Source organism: Rhincodon typus, unplaced genomic scaffold, assembly GCF_021869965.1.
Source record: "Rhincodon typus isolate 14 unplaced genomic scaffold, sRhiTyp1.1 hic_rhity00001580, whole genome shotgun sequence".
Lineage (NCBI taxonomy): Eukaryota > Metazoa > Chordata > Chondrichthyes > Orectolobiformes > Rhincodontidae > Rhincodon > Rhincodon typus.
In genome coordinates this window covers 3,211-22,897 of record NW_025967218.1, presented here as the reverse complement: position 1 = coordinate 22,897, position 19,687 = coordinate 3,211, and the positions used below count along the sequence as shown (strand labels likewise).

The 19,687-nt window shown below is 41.1% G+C and overlaps 1 protein-coding gene across 1 annotated transcript; it reads left to right on the top strand.

Annotated features, from left to right (window-relative positions):
- Window positions 1–1,239: 1,239 nt before the first annotated feature.
- Window positions 1,240–17,413, top strand: LOC109928221 (bestrophin-1-like; the record flags this gene model as incomplete). The annotated part of the gene is made up of 7 exons (XM_048592630.1): window positions 1,240–1,330; window positions 4,289–4,522; window positions 5,520–5,674; window positions 11,774–11,851; window positions 12,949–13,101; window positions 15,161–15,241; window positions 17,262–17,413. Coding segments are annotated over exons 1-7 (944 nt in total), but the record flags the coding sequence as incomplete, so codon positions are not given.
- Between the last annotated feature and the right edge of the window lie 2,274 nt (window positions 17,414–19,687).

The following is a 19,687-nucleotide window of genomic DNA, read 5'->3' as shown; positions in this document are numbered from 1 at the left end:
TACTTTTCACACAGTAAGTAAAATCGGGAACTTGCTGCCACATAGAAAAGTTAAAAATTGCAGAATGACAGAATTGTTATGGTGCAGAAAGAGGCCATTCAGCCCATTGTTTATACATGATGGATAGTATTGATGCATACAGAGAGAGCTTAATTCAATCAAGAGGCAACACGGACAGAGGAATTCGAGAGCAAGATGGACATTGGTAATTAGAATGGGTGAAACTTTTTATGGAATGTAAATACTAGAATCATTTGTGATAATTGACATATTTCTCTCCTGTAGCTTTTATGAATAGAATCTTATTGGGTTGTGAGCAACACGGGCTATGATGATATGTGTGGACAAGTGCAATGAGAACCATTTTGACCTCGAAATCATCATGCTCCACCTTTTCTTCTTTTCACAAGTAACATAGTTCTTGTTTGGCAGGAGTGAGATGCCAAATGACACTGATTAATGCTTGTTAAATGCTTTGTTAACACTGCACCTCACTTCAGTAATATTCAGACTCCCTTCTTCCTGCATCACTGGCTGTTCCCTCACAGCCTAGAGATGGCAATGACCTAGGTGGTAATCTCAAGCCAGACTGGTAGGACCTCCAGGTATCTATTGGAGAATCACAGTCCCACCTTCCTCTTCTCTGACATCTTGTGCACACGTTCTTGGTCATGCAGGGCTATGTCAGAATGTCAATGCTCATCTGGGTGTCTGCAGAATTTTAAAGACAGTATGGGTACAAGGGCTGCCAGCCTTTTGGCGGATATCCACGGTTGCAAGGTATACTGGGAAAGGTGCATGGTATATTGGGGCAGAAATTGGACATAAGACATACCGTGGATTGGGGTATATAACTAATGAGCTGAGTTCAGTAAAATAGGATGAGAAAGTTCACTAAGCCTTGAAGCAAGAAACTCCAAAAAGCCCAACACAACTTGAACTTAGCCAAAAAAGCATAAAATTCATCCATTTATGATTTCCTCGCATGACCTGACTGGAATTCATTACCTCCTGTCTTTCCTCTCAGTTGTCACTCTAGACAGCTTTTGAAATGCAAGCTAGATGGCAAGTAACCAGTACTAACTGATTTATCTACTCTTTCCAAGTCTACTTGTTCGAGACTGTATGTTTTGGCCAATCATTTGGTTTCACCAAAATAATAATGTGAAATGAGCAAGTTGTGAGTTCTGCTTAACAGTTATGTTATTCTGAATTTATTCCTGGGATGTCTGTAGGTTTATGCTGGAAGAGAGCCAAAAGCGTTTCTTCGAGAAAATGGCCATCAACTGTAACAATTATGCTGACCTGATCCCGATGTCGTTTGTGCTCGGTAAGAATTCTATTTGTTATCAGCCTGTTCTCTTGATCTTCCCTCCGCTTGTAAATTAAGCTTTGGAATTTTTTGGCAGAGTTTCCTTTGAGATTATTTTCCCTAAATAAGTTCTCCTCAGTATAACACTTATGGAATGGGGGATTGAAATTCACCATCAGTAGACACGTTGTATGGTCTTACAGCAGGCCACCAACAATAACCTATTTAGCAATACACTAGATCCACACGGCCATTTGAACAACTGCTAAATTGGCTGGGGTCTGTTTTAGATGAACCTGGGAATATTTGAAGTGAACTTTGGCCTGTTTTTGATTAAAGGAAGTTTCCTACACCTTTCTCAGAGCATTGTGGGTAAACTCATTGGCCATTGTTGCAGTCTGTGCTTCCATAATTTGAACAGCCTAACCAGCAGCTATCCAAAAAAGATCCCTAAAGCTTCTGAAGTTCAACTTCTTGTGGAGTTAGAGGTAGTTGAAGTGCTACGCCTGATTCCACAAAATACGTGTAGCTGCTCCGAAAAGAAAACACATTTGGAGAACAAAAATTAACAAGCTGTTTAAAATTAACAAGAGATCTTGCATCAGTTGCAAGTTATGGAAGAGAACTCCAAACTTCTACCAAACAAAGTATGACTTCTACCCTCTCATATTCTTATTCTCTAGATATCAAGATCAGTATCCTATTAGTCTTTTAATTACTTTCTCTACCTACTCAAGACATCTATTGATCTATGCACCTAAACAATACCATAACCTCAAAAATGTGTCTTGAATCTCCATTGATTTCTGAAGAAGGGTCCCAACCCGAAATATCAACTTTCCTGCTCCTTTGATGCTGCCTGGCCTGCTGTGCTCCTCCAGCCTCACACTGTGTTATCACTGACTTCAGCATCTGCAGTTCTTGCTATCTCCAAACTTCTACCGCCCATTTTATGTGGAAGTGTTTTCTAATTTCACTCCAGAAAGGTCTGGCTCTAGGGTTAAGACTATTCTACATCACATGACCAGCAGAAACAGTTTCTCTGTAGCTACCCTATCCGTTTCACTTAAAATCTTAAAGGATACATCAAATCACTCTTAACCTTCGAATATTGGGGAAATAAAATCTTAGCTTGTGTAATCTTTCTTTTAATTTAACATTTAGCAACCAGATATAATTCTGGTAAATGTATTTCTGTATTCCCTCTAAGACTGAGGTGTCCTTCCTAAGGTGTGGTGCCCACAGTGGGTCACAATACACCAGGACTGCGTACAGATAAAGTATGATTTCTACCCTCTCATATTCTAATCCTCTAGATATCAAAGCCAGTATTCTATTAATCTTTTGATTACTTTCTTTACCTACTCATGACATCTTATTGTTCAATGCACCTTAACAACACCATAACCCCTAAAATGTGTCTTGAATCTCCATTGATTCAGTTTTTCAGCATTTAGAACATGATCTGTTCTAGTTCTTTTAGATTTAATGTGGATGACTTTGGGATACATTTGCCACAATTTTGTCCATTCAGTTAATCCAACAATACCACTTTATAATTTTATGCATCCGTCAGCAAAACTCACAAGGTTGCCAATCTCTATACGATTGACAATTCAGCAAAGTTGGATATCCCGCTTTCTGCCCCACCATCTAAATCAGTAACAAATATGGTGAGTGGCTGAGGCTGCAACACTGAGTCCTGTGGGACACCACTCGTCACATCCTGCCAATTAGAGTGTCTTCCAGTCATTCCTATTCTCTCTGTCCCACCACTCAGCTCATTCAATTGTGTGTCAAGTATTTGCATTCAATTTGCTACGTTACAGCTTGCTAGCTTCTTATGAGAAACTTTATCAAATGCCCTCTGGAAGTCCAGATTAATAACACAAATTCATATTCCCCTGTTCATCATTCCAGTGACCTTTTCAAAAAACTCAATCCTTACAAGTTCATGCAGGCTCTCCCTGCTCACTTGGAAGCTTCAAGGTGTTTTGTCACACAATCATTAACTATAGGGTCTAACAATTTCCTAACAATCACATGTTGGCTTAATTGGTTTATAACTCCCTCGATTTCTTAGGATGCACCATTTTCCAATCTGAAGAAATGTTTCCAAAATGAAGAGAACTTTGGAAGATCATAATTAGAGCATTTGTAATGTTCTCACCTACTTGTTTTAAAATCCAGAGCAGAGAATCATCAAAGCCTAGGTACTTGTCACACTTTAGTGACATTAATTTATCCTTGACTACTATTTTGCTTTTAATGAATTTCTGTCTTAATTATTTCACAATTTCCTTTATTTTCTTTGACAATGTTATCAAATGTCAAGGTACTCATAAGACTCCTGGTCTCTGATTTTCCAAATATAATTTTAACTTGTGTGTTGAAAACATACAAAGCGTAAATGGCCATTTGCCCCTCAACTTGTATTAGAATAAATGATTATTTACAATCCTGATCAGTTCCAAAGTAACATTGCTTTGTGCATCTACCTTTCTAAATCATGATGTGACAACAGTCCAATTTTAAGAGCTAGTAAAAAAGAATGTCTTGTTGTTTGTATGATTGCAGCTTTCTGAGGGCTTTGTTTTCACATTCATTATATATTACAAACAGGGAAAAGGAAATAGTTTGTGACTTGCATACGTTACTCATTATTTCAATTCCCATATTTGACTGTCTATCAGAAAGCATGCCATCTAGATCAGCTTGAAAAATCCAACTCAATTCAGTCCACCCTTGTTTGGACAGAAGCATTATGTCCTTTCACTTTGGAATACCTTTCCAAACCCTCTTGTTAGCTGTCTCCCTCCATTTGACTATGTAACCAATATTTCCCCTTTGTCCTCCTTCCTGATCAAGGTTTTTATCTGTAATGTTTTATAAGACAATATTCATATCAAGAAGGTAGCCAGTGCGCCACTGGGTCCTACTTTGCTGCCCATTGTGATGACACATATCTTTCCTCAGGTTTCTATGTGAGTCTGGTTGTGTCTCGCTGGTGGAACCAGTACCAGAGCATGCCATGGTTGGACCGCCTAATGTGCACTGTTTCCTGTCACGTCCAAGGCACAGATGAGTATGGCAGGATGCTGCGGAGAACGTTGATGCGCTATGCCAACTTGGCCTCCATCCTTACCTTCCGCTCAGTCAGCACCGCTGTCTACAAACGCTTTCCCACCATGAGGCACATGATGGAAGCAGGTGAGCAAATACAACATGGTGGCTGACAGAAAAGAGCCCAGAGCCAGACCCCCAGCCCAGGCACAGCTCCACGTATGTCTGGGGAGTAGGGGACAAAATGAGCAACAGGTTGGGGGATGAGAGTGGGGGTAGTGGGGGGATGAGCAGGGAGAGCAAGTGCAAGAAGGGGTGTGAAGGGAGATGAGACATGAGCGGGGAGATATCTGACTCAACAACAAAAAACCAGAAGACAACTGGAAAAGCAAAGACAAGGGAAAGGGGAATCAGAGCACAGAGCTGGAATACCTGAGGAGGGAGGATGAGATAGGAGAAAGACAGACTGCACAGATGAGAATCGGTTCTTTGGTGTATGGTCAGTCCAGGAGACTTTAGCAGCAGTCAGCCAAGTACTTGCTGTCTCAGTTGTAGAAACGTCAGCTCATGGAGATAAACGAGGTGGATAAAAGGGAAACACTGCCATAGAAAGACCGAAAGAGCTCTCTACCCAGTTGAGTATCAAGCCATACAGACCAATGGGTATCACACTCATTCTCTGACCTACTCTGATCTGAGTCGGAGCAGCAATTGTGGACATAGTTGACCTCAGTACCCCTGAGGAAGGTCAACTGAAATTTCCACTTCTGGTGACCCATGTTGCAAATGTTTCAGTGAGAACAGGAGTGGGTTTTGTTTGTGATGTCGCAGTAATGAAATATTTTAATGTCACTCACCACTGAAGTTCTCAAATTAAAAGTTAGCGCTTGAATGAGTCTATATACGGCAGCCAGCCTTCAGCTTGAATTAATGCCTCCACGAAAAGAGCAAGTATAACTGAATAGAATTGTTTTTGCCAGGCTTTCTGCTTTTGAGCTCACCAATATTTAATTTCCACCCTCAACAAAGTGGGAAATTATGGGCTATGTGCAGAAAATCCCAGCCATGGCATACAGCAGCCATTTAATAAATCACAAAGTGATTTCCTCACCCTGTCCTTTGTCTGTCACCTTTGTCCTTCCAGGTTTTATGACCCCAGATGAACACAAGAAGTTTGAGAGTCTGAATTCTGCTCACAATAAATTCTGGGTTCCCTGTGTGTGGTTTGTCAACCTTGCAGTGAAAGCAAGACAGGAAGACCGAATCAGTGACTATGTGTCTCTAGCACACATCTTCAGAGTGAGTATCTTCACCCAGTCACCACCTTTGCCCTTCCTTCAGGTGCATCTGTCAGCTGCCAGCCCCTTCCTTGAGTGAAATCGTACCCCAAATGTACTTTTTTTTAACAACTCAGCTACTTTTGACTTTCAGAGGAATGGGAATGAGGGAGTAGTAGATAACGTGTGAACACTTAATGAGAAGGGAATTTTAAAGTGTAGAGGAAATTTATCACAGACACATGGCCTCAGATAGATGTGAGCTGAAATATTAACAATATTCTTAACAATATTCTCCACTAATTGGCTGAAAGACTCATTGAGCAAATGAGTTTTGACATCTCACCCAGGGGTGTGGACCCCTTACTGTAACATTAGCACAAAAGTAGCCATTTCACATAGGTTGGAGGATGGGTTCAAGTGTGCACTGAAGATCATGGAGTAGACTTTGCCCTGCACAGAGTTGATGGCGCTTTCCTGGCTTCACTACCAGCAGGCAGGGAGGCAGTCAGTCAGACTGCGACAGATTGAGTGCACAGGTCAGCGCACCAGCTCCAGCGCCAACAGCTCAGGCTATTCATTCTGACCCCAACAAATTACACACTTACTTTGCCCATTCTGAACTCAAAATAGCAAATGGGGTCCTATTTGCATCATTGGGCCTTAATTAACACATTTAATAAGCCTACTTTGTCAGTCAGAGGACAGCTGAGTGCTCAAACTTTGGGAACATGACCTTAGCAATGGCGACAATTGCCATTGTTGATCATTTAGGCCAAAGAAATGGAAATTCAGCCAAAGGGAATTTCAAGTCACATGTTTCTAGGCACTTTCTAGTGCTCTCCTGATGTATATAAACATGGCCCAGATTGATAGTCACTCTATAATCTATTTCTTTTTTTCCTGCAGGTAAGCAGTTCTTAGATGCTTAGAGTCACTAACATTCTTTCTTTTTAGTCTATTCTTTAATAGGATACACATGAATTTCTAAAATGTAAATCACATACCAAAAGTTTAATTTATAATAAAGAAGTTTATTTTTTTACCCAACTCTGAATTACTGGCACTTACGATTCCATATCCACAATTCTTATATTTATCTCTCTGATCTATGCTGTAGCAAAAAAAAAAATGACAACCATATCATCTTGTCCTTAGAGTCTGACTCAAATCTTTAGGTCTGAATCAAACCCAATAAGAAATATTTGCAATCATTACTGGTGACTGCACAATTTATCCGACAACCTGTCTGTCTATCCACCAATCATCTATCTGCCGGCTGCTTTAAAATCAGTTTCTATCAGTTTCCAGGAATAATTCACAGATTTTGTTTTTGTTTTGTTTAATCAGTATTGAGCAGGGGAAAAAAAAAGATGTGAAAAATGTTCTAATACTTTTATCACCAAAAATCAAGTCCCAGAGATACACACACATTGCTTACTTAGGATGTATGTTGAACAACCTCAATCAGGACTATAGCAGCATTCTAACAAGCTGGATATACTGGAGCACAGTTCAAGTACACTTTCAAAATTACATTCAGACTTTGGAAATATTTACACATCATGGTGGCAGCAATGTGTGACATTAAACATTGATTTTCTGACATTTTTGGCACACACCACAGGTACGAATACTGTGAATCTATTTTACTTCTTATCTTGTCAGCATTTTGCTTTCATGAAAATTTATGTAACATTACTTCCACTATCATTGAATCATTGGAATGATAAAACACAGAAGGGAGCCATTTGGTCTATCACGTCTGTGACAGATCTTCGAAAAGTCCTCAATTAGTCCCATTCCCTTACCATTCCCCATGGCCTTGCAACTCTTATTATTTCAAGTCTTCATCCATTTCCATTTTAAAATTAGAGTTGAATATGCTTCCACTAATCTTTCAGGCAGCATATTCCAGATCAGAGTTCCTCACTGCTTGTATTTTTTCCTACATGTCATCTCTTGGTCTTTTTGCAATTATTTTAAATTTGTGTACTCTGCTTATCAACCCTACTGCCAAAGATTTACACTTTATTTACTCTGAATTTGAATACTTTATCAAATTTTCCCTTAACTTTCTCTACTGTAAAGAGAACAAACCCCAGTTTCCCCAGTGCCCCCAAATGGGTTGAAGTCTTTAATTCCTGATGCTATTCTAGCATGGGACTAGTTAGCTCAGGTGGCTGGATAACTAATATGTTTTTCAGAATAATGTCAACAGTTTCAGTTTAATACCTGGTCCAGCTAATGTACTTTTCGAACTTGCCTCTTTTCCCGTGGGTGTAGAAAGTAATGGAAAACTACCACTGCCAAAAAAAAACTGCCAAGAAAACAGTTGAGGACGAACAACAGAGGACAATGAGCCAAGGGCTCCTTCAGCTAGAGCATACATAAAATTCTAGGAAATCTCTTCAGCATCCATTCCAAGGCCTTGAGTGTAAGATGTGGTAGCAAAAATTACTCTGCACTGCTCGAGCTGTGGGCTAATCAGTGTTTTATGACATTGACCAAAATTTCCTTGTCATTGGGTTTCTTGCCTTTATTATTAAATCCATGAACAGCCTTTGCAACTTACTTTGTTACATGCAAGAATTTTTGTTCTGACAACCCCTGAGCGCACCATTTAGATTACATCACCTCTCCTCATACTTCCTACCAAATTTAATCAATTCACACTTCTCTGTATTAAATTTCATCAGCCAGTTCATCAAACGATGAAAGTCTATCACAAGCCAGCCACATCAGTGCTTATTATTATCCCTGAGTTTTATGTCATCCACAAATCTTCAGCTCAGGTTGTTAATACATATCAAAAAGAATAATTGTCTAGCAACAACACTGCATTAATAATAAAAACTAATAAAGCTGTGCAGGGAAATAGAGTTAACCTGTTGTTAATTTTAAATCTGAGCTAAGATAATTTTTTGTTGAGCAAAGGCATTAAGGATAAAACACAGAAGGGGGGATAAAAGGCTGCTATTTGGAGTTAGGCTATAGATCAGCCATGATCTGATTGAATGGTGGAACAGACTCAAGGGATAAATGGCCTTCTCTTGTTCCTATGTTCTTATGTTCCTAGATCAATACCAGTTCAGAAGAAGTTGGTATAATGCCACTCCATTGACAGCGTGAATGTGACTGGCACACCATCTTCCCACACTCCAAGTTAACTTGAGCAAGATTAATGCATCTCAAACCTTCTCTCTTGCTGATCTTAGGCTGACCAACCCGTATTAGCTGTGTTGATTATACTCATAAAACAAATATCGCTGGAGAGACTCAGCAAGTCTAGCAGCATCTGTCAAGAAAAAGCAGAGTCAATGTTTCGAGTCCAGTGACCCTTCTTCAGAACTGTACTTGCAGATCTAAATATTTATTCTAAGCTTCCTTTTTCATTTTAAGTTTAAACTCAATTTCTTTCATCAGTCATGGATCTCTAGTTTTGGATGCCATTTCTTCCTCCCCTTCCCCCCCCCCCCCCCCCCCCCCCCCCCCCCCATAGGAATGTGCATCTATCTGAACCTGCACCATCTTCTCTTTGGAGGCTTTCCATTTCCTGTTTCCTGTTTTACCTGTCAACTTTCGATTCTATTCAACCTGGGCCAGATCCTTTTTCAACGAACTGAAATTAGCCCTTCACCAGTTGAATATATTCCCATTTTATCTTTCTTTGACTTTCGTCATAACTATTTTAAATTGCATGATATTGCGATCCTTGTTTTCCAAGTGCTGTCCCATTGGAACATGATACACTTTGCCACTTCATTCGCCAAAGCCATATCCAGCACTGTTTCCTTCCTTATTGGCCTGGTTAAATATTAGCCAAGAATGTCTTCCTGTTTACCTCATAGGAATTCCTCCCCATCTTTGCTTTATACAGCTTTAGCTTTCCTGTCTATATTAGTATAATTGCTGTTCCCCTATTATCATTGCTTCATGGTTCTTGAAACTTTCTAAAATTTGTCAGCATATTTACTCCATTATCTCCTTTCCACAATTTAGTGTCTCACAGCATATACCCAGCAGTATAATAGTTCATCTACTGTTCCACTATTCTAGCCAAATAAAATATTTCTTTGAATCTCAAAATACATCCCTTCCTTGCTAGTTTTGTCACAGTTTATTTGATATGTACTACTAGCCTCCTCTGTTTTGTCTTCACTATCTTTCCTTCATACACAGGAATATTCATTGCAGTTTTCTTGCCTTGTTTGAGCCAGGTCTCTGCAAGTGTCATTCTATCCCATGTGGCTAGTTGTGCCAGCAATTCACCAATCCTATTCACTCACATGAATTCAAACTCACACTAGCCTAACTTCACATTTCCCTCCCATTTCTGAACTGGCCTTTATATTGATGTTTCTCATTCTGAGTCCTCTCAGCGCCCTGTATCTACTTCATTATGTTACATCCTGGTACTCCCCCGCCAAAACAAAATGTTTGAATCTCCGCCCTAGTCAACCTCCCACAGAGATCCAAAGTTCTGCCTGAAGTATACACATGTGCCATGTACGGTCCCTTCTGCCCCAGAACAGGCCCTGAGGCCTCAAGAATCTGAAAATCTCTATCCTGTGCCATTTCCCCGAACATTCTGTCCTAAATTACTGCTCCTATACTCACTAATGTGCAACACAGTAATCCAGAGATTACTACATTTGACGTACAGCTCTTTAACTTCCACCTTAGATCCTGAAACTTTAACTGTGGCACCTCAATTCTTTTACATCCGTAATGTGGTGGCCTATGAATTTTAAATTGTTGCCATTTGTCATTTAAGCTTTATTGTACCTCATCGGTTTGTGGTTTGCTCGCAGTTGAATGTTGTTCAAAATAAAAACTGGCTTTGTTTTTCTGAGTTCACCCCGGACTTTTCAGCTCTGTTTATCCCTGAATTTGAGCCAGTTTAAATTATCGATCAAAACAAGCATTAAAGATCCTTATCTACATCAGTAAAAATCTTATGAATACTTGCACTTTCTGTAACATTTTGCTGAGGTGGCTGCTTGTCTCACAATCTGATTAAATGCAGCTAACATTCACCAGGAAACCAATACAAGCAGGTCAGTGGCCTGTTTTAAAACCCCGCCACATTTTACTTTCAATTACTTATGGTAGGGTGTGAAATAGACACCTGATGCCATCAGTTTCTTGCCAAATTGGTTGGGTTAAAATGATCCCCTTGCCCTGCCCAGATGTGGGTGATTCAAGGGCAATGATGCTTTTGTGTTTCCGTTTGGACTTCTCCATGTGTTCTCCATTTGAGTACTGCCACATCTCGCAGGGAACTTGAGCTTGTGGCCATAACCAAGCCTTTGGCCTCATGCTGTTAACCCTGATGTTATAACTCAGCTTTATTTTGCTTGAACCTCAGATTCCCAAACTCAAGAGTAAAGTTCAGAAGTTTCAACACACCATCCCAAACTTCCATTTGTGGACACTGATAGGAATCAGATTTCAGATCCTGAGCACAGTTTAGATGGGATTTAGCAGTTTGCAGCAAAGGAGAGGTGGAGGGAAGGATTTGTTAGGGTAGGAGTGATTGGTTGTGGTGCAATCCAGCTACAGGTGAGCACTAGTTATGGTACAGATAGTTTTCCTATAGCACGATACTTGCGTTCTTGTGTGATCTTGTGCTGTAGAAAATTGCGCTATAGAAAATCGCCATAAAAAGTCACGTTATAGGGAAATCACCATAGAAAATCGCTATTCCTTTACAGCAGAAATTTTGTGTTGACTAAATAGCGTCCACTATGCATCAATCGCGTTACAGCCAATTCACGTTAATGAAATACGCATTATGGCAGAACTACCTGTACAGCAAATTAAGCAGGTTACCTAAATCAAATCGGGAAATTATGTATTTCAAACAGTGAGCAGTATCGAAACCAAATCAGATCTCAGTGTCAGTTCACACCAAACCAAAACAATTTGTGATGAAGCAGGGTGAGAAGACGTTGCAAAAAGGAATAGCATAATCAATATTCTCAAGGACCGCTTTGTAACTACTCGTCAGACTGAAGGAAGAATGCAATGGAACTATAGATATGTTGCAATGTCCCTGTTTTGGAAATTGAGAAGTGGAGAAAGGTCCACTGTACATCTAATTGTGTTGTTCCTACAGGAGGTGAATAACTTGCGCAGCCAGTGTGAGAAGCTGTACAGTTATGACTGGATCAGTGTCCCACTCGTTTACACACAGGTAAGATTCACAGTTTTGAGTGAATTAGAGCTGCTCTGGGCAAATACACCACACCATACATAAAGAATGTAACTGAGGCTGACAGATTGGGCAGGTACGCTATTTTCTCTCAGGGAAAAGAATTACTTCCGATAATTCAGACAAGAAGGAAAATACTTCCTGCTATTGCTTCTGAGGATTTGTAGCTATGATTTGATATTGGCACAAATGCAGGGAAGTTGTGGTGTAATGGTAATCTCTCTAGCCTAGTAATCCAGAACCCCATGCTAACGTTCTGGACATACGCGTTCAAATCCCATAACAGCAGATGTTCAAATTTTAATTTGTTTTAAGAAGTTGGTTGCATGTAACCACCGTCAATTGTTGTTAAAATCCCATCTGTCCACCAATATCCTTTAGGGAAGAAAAGCTGTCATCCTTACATAGTCTAGTCTACACATGACCCTAGACCCACAGCAATGTGGTTGAATCTTTAAGGAACTGATGATAAATGCTGGCCTGGCCAGCATAGCCTGTTTCTCAGGAATGAATAAAAACAATGTTAGCCTGACAGCCCTCCATCCTTCCTGAAAAGATAAACAGCTGTATTGCAAAACATGAAGTAGTTATTTTGGTTTTAGGAAATCTACATCTGCATCTTGATAGTTTATCATAAAGTTAGACACTTATACAGGTTTAACTTGAGACAGGTCCAAATTGAACTGAGCAGAATTTCACAGTTCATGCAAGTCACTGACATATTTAAGATCAACATGATTAAAAATATGAGTACTTATTAATTCTCTGTGCAGGGCAGACTGCACATCATCCAAACTATCAATGGTGTCCAGAGCAAAACCTAATAGCTCCATATCAGTAAAGGAGAGATGTAGAGCAGATTGATTCTACTCTTGGCTAAAGCAATATATTTCTAACACTATTTTTAGTTGCTGGACGAGCTGTGTATCATTCTTCTTCACAAACAACCAGAAATTAAAACTTCCCATGAAGTAATTTCATGATTGATTTGTAGAATAAAAGACAACAGGGTCTGATTCTAACCATAATGATGGGTCTGAATTGCATTCATATTTCTACCTGTGTTTGTTATATCCCAGGTCGTCACTATTGCAGTTTACAGCTTCTTTCTGGCCTGCCTAGTTGGTCGGCAGTTTCTCGATCCAAGTCAGGGGTATCCAGGCCATGAGCTTGACCTCTACATCCCTGTCTTCACCTTGTTGCAGTTTTTCTTTTATGCTGGTTGGCTTAAGGTAATGTCTCAAAGTGGATGTGATATGAAATAATTAACAGGTGTCTAATCTTGAGTGAATATTTGGCGGACGTCAGAGAATGAGAAGCTTTCTTGGAAACCCTATTAGGAGCTCCCCAGAAGGCTAGTTGATAAATTCACTGCTCAGTGCTGAAGTGAGTCATTTAGGTAGGCCTGAGGTCCTGAATCTGACAGTGTTAAATTAGGGAATCTCATCCAGAACAGCAGTCATTGTACTACATCTCCATACGCCTGTGCTAAGGATAGAAGTAGAGACAACAGAGGGAACAAAATTCAGCCAGGGTTGCCACAGTAGTTCATGCTGGAAAGTACATGTCTTGGGACAATAAATGAGAACACTATCATGCCTTGTTATGTTTGATTTCCTGCTGATAACCTTTCTTCAGACTGACACATGAAGAATGGCTGAGGTACCCTAGGCGACTGGTACTTGTAGAGCAGAGTAGAAGAGGAAAGAAATAAACTGAAGCAAGAATTTTAATAAATCAAATTTCCTTTATAATGGTATAAAATTTCCCCTGTGATTTACTCCAATGGACTTGAATTGCAGATATTGATCAGCAGCAGAAAATACATTATTGCATAGAAATAACTGATTATGTTAATGGTCCTGAACTCTAGGAACCACAAGGTCTCATGTTCACTGGTTTGTACTGAGTTCATTGGTATTGTTATAACCAGACCATGACACACAGTAAGGTTCCCCAACACACTACAGTTCCAGATGGGACACCCCAAACTGTTAAGTTCCTGGCTAAAGAGGGATAAACTGACTCCCCTTCTTTATTCACCCATCCCCTCAGTCGGATGCAACAAGGTTAATTTAAAAAGGGTCCCGTCCCTTGTGGGTACCTTTCTCCCAGACCAAACTAAATTTATGCTTTTAAAGGGCCAATTTAATCAAGCCTTCTTGAATTAACACAAAGAGTTTGTTAATTACCACACATGGGAAGAAATACCAATGCAACACACCGATTAGAAATGAGGTGAGTCCAAAAAATAAAGATTAAAGAAAACAGATATATGGGTCAATCTCATTGTTCACAAAGAGTAGACAGTTGAATGTGACAACTATTGCAGGGAAGGTTACAGGTAGCATTACTTTGGCTGTTAAACAATCATTAGTTTTGCGCATTAGTTAAGATTCTGTAATTCTGTGTCCTTTGAACTGTGATTGAATTTCAGCATTGAGGATGAATACTGCCTCCCTTGTGCCTCAACTTCCTCAGAATCTTGGAGTTAATGTTTCAAGTCTGATACGACCCTTCTTCTGAAGAACCATTACCAGACTCAAAATAATAACTCTATTTCTCCCCACGGATGCTGCTAAATCTGTTGAGTTTCTTCAGCATTTTCTGTGTTTGTTTCAGATTTCCAGCATCTACAGTATTTTGCTTTTATCACTCGAAACTTGTATGTTTCAATAGGATCGCCCCTCATTCTTCTAAACTCTAATGAATAAAGCCTTACCTTATTTAGTCTTTCTTGATAAGCAACCCCTTCATTCCACAGTCAGCCTAGTGAATCCTTTTTGAAAAGCTTCTAATGTCAGTATATTCCTTTTTTAATACAGGGACCAAAACTGCGCGTAGTTCTTCAAGTGTGGTCTCACCAACACCCTGTACAATTGTGATAAAACTTCCTATTTTTAAATTCCAATGCCGTCCCCCACCCCTTGCAATGAAGATCAAAATTCCATTCACTTTCTTAACTGCTTGCTGTACCTGCATACTAACTTTTTGTGTTTCATGCAAGAACACCTAGATCTTTCTCTGCTGCACTTTTTGGAGTCTCTATTTAAATAATAATTTGCCTTTTGATTCTTCCTTCCAAATGGCATGACCTCACACTTTTCTAGAATGAACTCTAGCTGTGAATTTTTAGCAGATCAAGAATCCACATCTTCAGAAAAGCAAGAGAGAAATCAATAATATGGCCAGTCTTTTCTGTATATTCAGTATATGTAACAAGGGAAAGCAGGAAAAATAATAAATCTGAAAGGCCAGTTTCATTTAACACGCTTGTTTGAATCTTCACAGGTTGCTGAGCAACTGATTAACCCTTTCGGTGAGGATGATGATGACTTTGAGGCAAATTGGCTCATTGACAGAAATTTCCAGGTAATCAATAAACTGTTATAGATACCTGCTGTTCAGAAATTGGAAGAATAAACATCCACTATAGTCCTGTCAGTAAAGGGGAAGTTTCAGAAAAGTCAATCATTTGTTATGGCTGTAGCATTCTGTTTGTGCGCATATAATGCACAGTAATGATTGGCTACTGTTGTAGACATTGGACCATTTATAGATATTAAAGCCTTGCATACAATTGGAATGGCAGAAACAACAACAAGGGTTTAAGCTTAGAACTTTATCATGAGGCTCAACCATTTTCAACTGCTTCAATGACTTTCTTTCCATCATAAAGTCAGATGTGAGGATGTTCTCTGATAATTGCCCAATGTTCATATAATGAAGCAGTCCATGTCCATGTGCAGCAAGAGCTGGATAACATTTAGGCTTGGGCTGCTAAGAGGCCAGCAACATTCATGCCACAAGTGCCAGGCAATGACTATCTACAATAATTCAGAATCTCACCTTGACATTCAGTGAAACCTCTGAGAGTTACCATTGACTTGAAACTGAACTGCATCAGCTACATAACTACTTGGCTACAAGAGCAGCTCAGACACTGAGAATTCTGCAGTGAGTAACTCACTTACTGATTCCTAAAGCCTGGCTATGAGTTATAAGACAAAAGTCAGGAGTGTCATAAAATACTCACCACTTGCCGGGATGGATGTAGCTCCAACAATACATGGAAACATAACACCATTCAGGGTAAAGCAGTTCACTTGACTAGCACCCCATTCACCATCTTCAACATTTACTTCATTCATCACCAATGCACAGTGGCAACAGTGTGTACCATCAACAAACTGCACTGCAGCAACTCACCAAGGCTCCTTTGACAGCACCTTCTACACACATGATCTTTATCACCTTAATGGACAAGGACAGCAGATACCTCGGAACACCATCCAAGTTCCCTCCCAAATTACACACCATGCTGACCTGGAGTGATATCGTCGTACCCTCACTGTCATTGGGTCAAAATTCTGAAACTCCCTTCTTATCCACATAGTAGGAAGACCTACTATCTGTTGACCGCAGCAGTTTCAGAAGGTCACTGACCACCCCTTTCAAAGTTCTTGTGATTGGCCACTTTCAAGGCCAATTAAGACTGGCTTAGCCAATAGCATGCATCTCCAATGAAGGAATAAATGTAAACAGATGAATTATAATTGTTGAACCTGGTTCATGATTTAGTGGGTCAATGGACATTAATGTCTTACTAGTCCAGCTGATGGAGTCTTGAACTCCACTGAGCTGAGCTGGTAGGACCTTAGTCTGGATAAATCCTAGCATTCTGTTAGAGAAGCTTTAGCTGCCAATGAATGAACTGAAGAAGGTTGAGACTCCAGCATTGGAGATCTTTCTCTTGCAAGACTGTTGGCACCATAAACTTCCAGGTATCAAAGCGGATTGGAGCTTAGCCTTATTTTTATTAGATCAAACTAATGTGTCTTTACTCTCGGATGAGTTGAATTGTTGGGCTTTTAGCCTCCAAAAGTATATAAAATTATCTTTGTCACTCATCGTGTGAGCACTGTCTCCAATTGATGGGAATGGAGATGTGAAATAATCTTGAAGCAAAACAAAGCAGAGCATAGCATTAAATGTAGCTGCAATTATCGCATTAAATAATGGCTAATCTTTTCCATAGTTGTCTGGATTCTTCTGATTTGATGACTGTATTTCTAATGTAAAAGAGTGCAAGGCTCAGACAGAATAACAAGGAACTGTGAACATTGGCACAGTGCTTAAACTTTAAGCTGCTGAATAAACAGTAACCCATATCCTTGTTCAGAACTCTAAACAAAATATGCTTAGTCAGTGGGTTAATTAAGTTTAACATGTAACTATGTGGAATTTGTGTTTATTCAGCACTGTGGAGAAAGCTTACTGGACTCAAAGGATTCCTGCTTATTCAGTATTGTGAGTTATTGATTAGGTAATGGTACAGAGATTTTGTTCTTCAGCTGAGTTGATAATTTATGTATTCTGACGATTTTTTAAGGTTTCTCTCCTGGCCGTGGATGAAATGCATCAGAACTTACCAGCTCTTGAGAAAGATAAATATTGGAATGACAATGATCCAAAGCCTCCATACACAGCAGCAACCACTGAACACCGGAAAACCTCCTTCCTGGGCTCCACTTTCGATATCAGGTTAATTATTTTCACAGAGAAATTCTTTATGAATCAGAAAGAAAAAAATATATAATTACAGTGGCAGTAGTTACCTGTCTGTCAGATGAGGCACAGTCTACGTGCTTAAACATCCAGCACGTCACCATGGCAATTGGCCATTTTTACATGCGCAGTATGTTTGATTTTCTTGTCCATTGCTAACTTTTATTGGAAGGTAAAAAAGCAATGTCAAGGAAAAGAGAAATGTCCGTAAACATATAGGAGGGAAGGAACAATTACTTGGGAGAACCCAATTCCTTTTCTTGAACTTGTTCTTAACAATATAAACTTCCATCCCTCCATCTAATTTTACACCCCAGGACCCTCTCCCTCTCCACACTTACAAGCTGGCCCTTAACAGCCCCTCTTATGGAATGCAACCACCACAATATGGAATCATAGGATCCCTACATTATGGAAGCAGGCCATTCGGCCCATTGAGTTCACACCAAACCTCTGAAGGGGACCATCCTACCCAGCCCCAGCACCCCGCTTACCCTGAACTTGTAACCCTGCATTTCTCATGGACATCCCTGGGCAATCCACCTAATCTGCACATTGTTGGACTGGGAGGAAACCAGAGCACCCAGAGGAAACCCATGCAGACACAGAAGGAATGTGCAAACTCCACACAGACAGGTGGAATCAAACCTGGGACCCTGGCACTGTGAGGCAGCAGTGCTAACCACTGAGCCACCATGCCGCCATGTGGAGCATGATTCTATTACTTGGCTTCATTCCAGTCACCCAGAGCTTGAGTTCCTGCCAATAGCAACACAGACTTCTGGCTCTCATGCGCACACAAATTTCCAGCACCTCAGCAGATGAGCTGCATTTGCATAATTGTGGTTCATATGTCTATGTAGAACATAAGCAGATGGCGGCATGATAACATAGTAGTTTAAAATTCAGATCAGCTGAGATAGCTTCATGAGATTAGTGGCATCAGTTCACTCTATATGGGAGTCCATTTATTTTTAACTGCTCAAGTTTCCATTACAGAGTGGATAAAGTAATATGTTTCCAGTGCGTTCAGAATGCACTTACATTGTGATATTTTTAATAAAACTATGGATCCCTTTCTTTGATATATGGTCAGTCTGAGGTGGTACATGTGAAATCAGAAGCTCAATGGGTGGGGAATTGGACACTAAAAGCCATAAGTACAGTAAACTTACCGGTGCTTGCCACCCAAAACAGGCTTCCTCCACCCGCCAAATCTCCAACACTACCCAGGACCTTCCCCACAATTTGCCCACTGCCATTGGCAATGTGGCCACTGTCGGAGCACCCATGGATGACGTCACATCCTCCGCCGCCGGGTACGCCACTTCCGGTACAGCGAACGCCATCGACACCATTGCTGATGCCACCGCCTCCGTTTCCAAGGCCAACACCACAGACACTGAGGACGCACCTGCCGACATCGGTGCTGCCGCCGCCTACCCCGCTCCGCCCACTGCCAATGGCGACGTTGCTCCGCCCACCGCCAACACCAACACAACTCCACCCACCGCCAACGCCGACGTCGCTCCACCCACCGCCTCCACAGCCAGCAGCTCCAGAGGAGACAACAGCACCCAGCCCTGCCGAGTCTTCACCACCCCCCCAGACCTCCCCCTTACTGAGGACGAACGGTCAGTCCTCAGTAAAGGGCTCACCTGTATCCCCCTCCACCCGAACATCAACGAATACCGCTCACACTTGGACGTTGAACAGTTTTTCCGCTGCCTCCGCCTCCGCGCTTACTTCTTTAATCGTGAGCCTAACCCTCCCCCTACTGACCCCTTCTCCTGCCTCCAACACACCTCCTCCTCCTGGACACCACCCCAAGGCCTCCTACCCACCCTCGACCTCTTCGTCTCCAACTGCCGTCGTGACATCAATTGCTTCAACCTCTCCACCCGTCTCACCCACTCCAACCTCTCCCCCGCAGAACATGCAGCCCTCTGCTCCCTCCGCTCCAATCCCAACCTCACCATAAAACCCGCGGACAAGGGAGGCGCAGTTGTAGTATGGCGCACTGACCTCTACATCGCTGAGGCCAGATGCCAACTCTCCGACACCTTCTCCTACTGCCCCCGTGATCATGACCCCACCCCCGAGCACCAAACCATCATCTCCCAAACCATCCACAACCTCATCACCTCAGGTGACCTCCCACTCACAGCCTCCAATCTCATCGTTCCCCAACCCCGCACCACCCGCTTCTATCTCCTTCCCAAAATACAGAAACCTGACTGCCCTGGTCGA